This window comes from Acyrthosiphon pisum, chromosome A2 (genome assembly GCF_005508785.2).
Source record: "Acyrthosiphon pisum isolate AL4f chromosome A2, pea_aphid_22Mar2018_4r6ur, whole genome shotgun sequence".
Classification (NCBI taxonomy): domain Eukaryota; kingdom Metazoa; phylum Arthropoda; class Insecta; order Hemiptera; family Aphididae; genus Acyrthosiphon; species Acyrthosiphon pisum.
This window is the reverse complement of record NC_042495.1, coordinates 8,027,008-8,032,524: the sequence shown is the minus strand read 5'-3', so window position 1 is coordinate 8,032,524 and position 5,517 is coordinate 8,027,008. Positions and strand designations below refer to the sequence as shown.

The following is a 5,517-nucleotide window of genomic DNA, read 5'->3' as shown; positions in this document are numbered from 1 at the left end:
TTCACTTTGACCCCCCAAAGTACCAACTAGATTCACTTTCCTTTCAGAAAAGGTACAACTTTTGAAAATCGAAAGCATTTTTACTGCTCCAAAAATTGTCGTCAGACACAAAAAAAAAACAAAAAAAAAAAAACACATCATTGTAAAATCAATACATTCATCACTTCGTTCAGAATCTAAAACCTGGAATAACTATTTTAGATATTTTGTTGTGATTGTATAATATCATATATGTGGGTACTTGAAACTTCTTAAGTATACTATTATATATCTATGATAGTACCACGGTTTGTTGTTGATGTATAACGCGTTACCTAATGGATATTGTGATATGATTAATTTGGAATTTATTATTGATATTATAGATAAGTATAGATACTATAGATAAGTATACCTATAATAGGTATGTCTAATACCTAGACTGACAAACCGTCTCCGCTCAGAATCGTTTTTCTTATACAGTGATATTATATCATTGAATTCGAATTTAATACTATCCATTATACAGTGACCCACTTGTAACCTACTGTACAGCAGAGCGACATCCACTTACCCACCTTTTTTAAATTTATATTTTTTAAAATAATATTATGTTGTATTATTTGTCGTGTGAGGAAAGACTTATTATAACTCATTATTTCAGACTATACACTATATAATTTTAGGTACGACTTCAGTTAGGTATGCATTTGATTTTACATAAGAGTAAGATAAAAAAAAAATTTTAAATTATATCTACCTAATATACCTACCAATATTTCCAAACTGCAAACTATATTTAGATGTATAATGTATTGCATATTATATTGTCGTTGTAACATTATAATATTATTTATTATTTAATTCATGTGAACAAAGTAATCACAATTGCGCAGTGATTATTTCGTTTCGTAGTTAAAAGTATGTACTTCATAATAATAAGTAAATGAACAAAAAGTTATAGTATAATTAAAAGTATAATTTATATAGGTACGTATCTAAAATGTATTATAATATAAAATTAATATTTTTTTAAAGAAATTAACATTTAAGGTATATATAGATAATAATAATGACCCCAATTTATTTGTGAATGTCTATCGAACGTGGATTCCCAATGTGTTCATCTCACTAAAAATAAAAAAAAAAAAATTGAAATTAGAAACAAAAAACCAAATGCGGTATTTTATCGTATCAATAAGATTATTATAGTACGATGCAAAATACCGTTAACAAACGTCTAACTACTGCAATACCATTACCACCAGCTCTGCTTAAATAGATTTTGATTACCAGATTGGCGTATTTACGATATTTGTTAGTGTGAGGGAATTCTATATTATAAGTAACAAATTTATAAGCCCCCATAAAAAGTTTATAATTCAACCCCCGAGTATAATCTCTTACAATATAATGCAAGTACCTATATACCTACGTATCAAATATATTGAAAATACCGTCGAAAATAACAGACATTGAAACTATTTGATTTATATTTTATAACATAGTTTTTAATTAGGTATTATATTTATTACAATATACTTTATTAGATCATCGGTATTGCGATACCAAATTTTCTTAAAAAAAAATAAAATGAAGAAAATATATAGGAATATTATAAATCCCCTAGGAGAGGGGGGTGGAAACACATAATTCCCTCCAAACTATAAATACGCCACCGTTAATAACAGATCACAGGTACCCAATATCATTTTAATATTGGGTTTCCGATCATAGTATGAAAAAACCAACAACATATTATGATTTCATGTAAAAAATAGCAAGCGTGTTAATCGTATATTATACCAAATAATGATTTTAAGTAAACAAAAATATCACAACAATAATGTCTGTGGACGATTATGCTTATAATATCATATCGTCTATATTATCAGTGTACTCGACCGCTATTAGTTGTGCCTATTATACATTAAAATATTATATTATGAATCATTATACAATATTAACGCGATTCGGTACATTGTCACCATCATTTATCCGTGAGCGGTAGGTTTTTGTAAAAGACGGTACGGGTTATTTTAATTTTTTTTTAATGTAAATTACATGGTGAACGACTAGAAATATATATAAGAATGCATAAAATCAAAAAAAAATCAATGGTAAAACGTATATAATAATAATAATAATAATAATAATAATAATAATAGTAATAATTACGATAATATAAAATAAATCGTCGTGTATAGGACGAATATTAAAAAAAAATAATATTGAAAATCAAGAGTGCACCTTAAAATGAATACAATTTCCGATAAACATAAAGTTAAGGGGAAAAAAGATACAATTATTACATTAAACGCGTGTGCCACTTAAAGTAATGCTCGTTTATATCATAAGTAGTAGGTAGATGTGGAATATTATGTAGGTATCATAAATATGAGTAAAATTAAAATGATTTAGCAGTTAGCACGCTATAGCAGTTTTATAGCCAACTCGCTACTCCCACTATACGCATATAATATGTAGTGATTAGTAGTTGATTGATTCCTGAAAAAAAGAAAAAACAGAAAAAAACCAAAGATGAGATAGTTATATTAGCATTTAGAGAGTGTTAGGTGTTCCACAACATGTTCCATTAACAATATAATATATTATATAAACTCGATTGGAATTTAAAAAAACGTGTTAATAATATTATTATGTATTATATTGTTATGTACAGTCGGTGTGTATTGTGTTATAAGGATGAACAATAAGTTGGTATGCAATGATTTTAATTTAAATTTTTGATATTAATTAACGTTTTTGTAAATATATTTGTTACAACATAATAAGAAGTTATTACAAAATAACATAAAAAAATAATTATTTTTATTTTTATTTTTATAGTTGATTTTCTTAATATTTTAATTATTTGAATGACAACGTAGTACATTTTTAATTTCATGTTCTGACTTAAAATATTTTTTTGATTTTTCTGAAGTAGTTAATTAGTTATATGAGTGTTTATGGAAAAATTGTAAGTGGCATAAGGATACTCTGCATAATGTTGGTCTACTACACGGGTCATCATATCTTTGAATACTTCTAACTCGTTAACCATTAACTTCCCACTACTCTAGAAAGCTTTTTCGATTTCTATGCATTGACAGTTTTAGAAAAACATTCTGCTTCAGAATATGAAATTCAAAATGTACTATACTGTCTTTTAAATAAGTAGAAATTATAACGATAACAAAAAGTAAAAATATATTTTTTTAAATTGTTTTACAGTGATATTATTAAAGTTAAAATTATATGACAAAAATATTCCCAAAAACGTTAATACTTTTTGAGAAAATTCACCTTCAGAAGAATCACCTTATAAACCTTTGTGTATGCACTGTTATATTATGTTTAAATGATGTACAGATGTATATTATAACGCTATGTGTTAATTGTGTTAGCTGAGATTGATTAATGGATAATTATATTATGTGAAAAACGTAATGATTTAATTACTGCAGCGGGCTACTCCAGCGGCTAATGAATAATGACACATCATCAAACGCGTACAATGTATTTTTAATGAACATTATTTAGCATATTAAGTGTATATATATAAGTACATTCTATATCTTTAACTGTTGTATTGTGTTTTTGTATGTATGTGTCTAAAGTACAAAATAATAATACTTGTGTAATTATATATGATTGTTGTTAGTTGAAAACGGTTTGATAAAAACTGATTGATCATAAAAACGGATTTTTTTTGTAAGCAATTCCCATAATACCATTATAACATCATAGGATTAAGTAAAACGACGATTTAATAATTGCTGTGTTCATTTAGTCCACTTATGCACTTAAAAACGTGGAAGTTAAGTCAACAATTCCAAAATATTCGAAATTCTGCAAAATCAACCTAACAAAATAGATTTACAATTATTATTGTATTTATGGCATGAACGTTTATAGTAAATAAAACATAAACAATTTAACTATAGTTACCTAACTGTATGGATTATTTTAATCTACGGCAATGATCGTCACGAAACCTAATAAATAGGTAGATAATAGTTAAGATCGATAAGAAAATGAATCAATTTATATTAAAACATCATATTATATTTCATTGGGTACATTATCAATAATAGTTATTGTATATTGATGTACAACGTCAAATTCAAATTTTTTCTCCAAGCATGGATTAAAAAAATAAGAAACTGGATACACGCGTTTGTACACGCACAATGTGCACAATGCACATACAACGTCTACGACGTGTGCAAGTGATAATGCCTTGATAGTCGAAATTGTATCTCATGTTCATTTCGAATTCACGATGAAATTTATCGATACTTAAAAACAACAAATTCACAGCCCTGGTTACAACTTAATATTTTGTTTCGGAATATTATAGGTACTAAGCCTCAAGTTCAACTAAATTTCTGTTGCATTAAGTCGTCATTAAAACATATACGTGTTATAGGTTTATGTAGAATATAGACGATTGAAATAATAATTTTAGTCCAAGCGGGTTTTAGTTATGATATACCGAATTGTAGGTATGTCTGTTATTGCAAACTTGTATCTACACTGTTTTAGGCATAGATAATATTATAATAATATTATCTATGAATTTAGGTCTTAGTATACAATTTTGCAGCAATAAGTTAATGTGGATTTCGTTTAAAAGGGAAAAAATCATTTTGGAGGGTGAAAATTGTTTTTATAATATATAAATATATATTTAAAACGGAAAACTATATAGGTATTATATTATATAATAATTAATATTAGCACTGCAATATGCGTATGTATCATTATTACTGTTATGTTGTATGCATATACAAAATAAACACTTTTTGGACGCGATTAAAAATGTCATTATGTGTTATACTATAATATTGTATTATTATTATACTACTATACACTGCCACCATACAAAATCCACGCATGGCATGCGTTTTATACACGCATCATCCGCAATCGTTCCGATTATGTGTGAAAAATCAAAAATCAAAAATAAATAAAAATAAACAAACGTTCAACCGATAAAGATTATCCTTACTGGCAATATACATCAACAGTGTGTGTAGACTGTGCGTACACGGGTTTTGTGTGAGAATTTTTTTTCCTACATGATAGTACAGCAACCTAACTTACAGCCGAACAATCCCTTGGCCTTAGACATCATGCTCTTGGCCGGTTCCCCGAGAGCTTCGCGCTTCTCGCTGAACAACTGGTCAGCCTCCTTGAGCTTGTCGTCCACCGCCGAGCTCACCTGCGAATATGCGTTTATGTGCGACAAAGGCGCAAACAAAAACAGAAAACAAAACGCACGATTAATAATGTAACGTCTCGATCAGCGAAATCGCCGTACACAGTATCATATTATAAGTGATAATATGTATTATAGGTACCTATTGTATACACAACCGCGGTAATCGACCGTCGGTAATAGTCGCAGAACGCACCCGATGATATCCCTCGACCTGACCCGACCCGATGACCCAAAGTCCGTACATACTTCCATTTAAGAGCGTCGAGTTGGGTTATGGGTTGAGGGATATCAAGCGGCGATGTTCTGTGATC

General features: G+C 28.4%; 1 protein-coding gene across 12 annotated transcripts in view; it reads right to left on the bottom strand.

The window, feature by feature from the left end:
* Window positions 1–779: 779 nt before the first annotated feature.
* The window catches only part of LOC100160889 (uncharacterized), a 35,366-nt gene continuing 30,628 nt past the window's right edge, over window positions 780–5,517 (bottom strand). For 5 of the 12 annotated variants that reach the window (XR_003839346.1, XR_003839344.1, XR_003839348.1 and 2 more), the window contains 2 exons: window positions 4,994–5,206; window positions 780–1,110 (listed from right to left, as the gene is read on the bottom strand). Coding sequence is in view for 6 of the 12 variants with exons in the window: in XM_029488890.1 (XP_029344750.1) it covers window positions 1,103–1,110; window positions 5,089–5,206 (126 nt within the window). In the remaining 6 variants the exon portion in view is untranslated. 12 annotated transcript variants of the gene reach the window in all.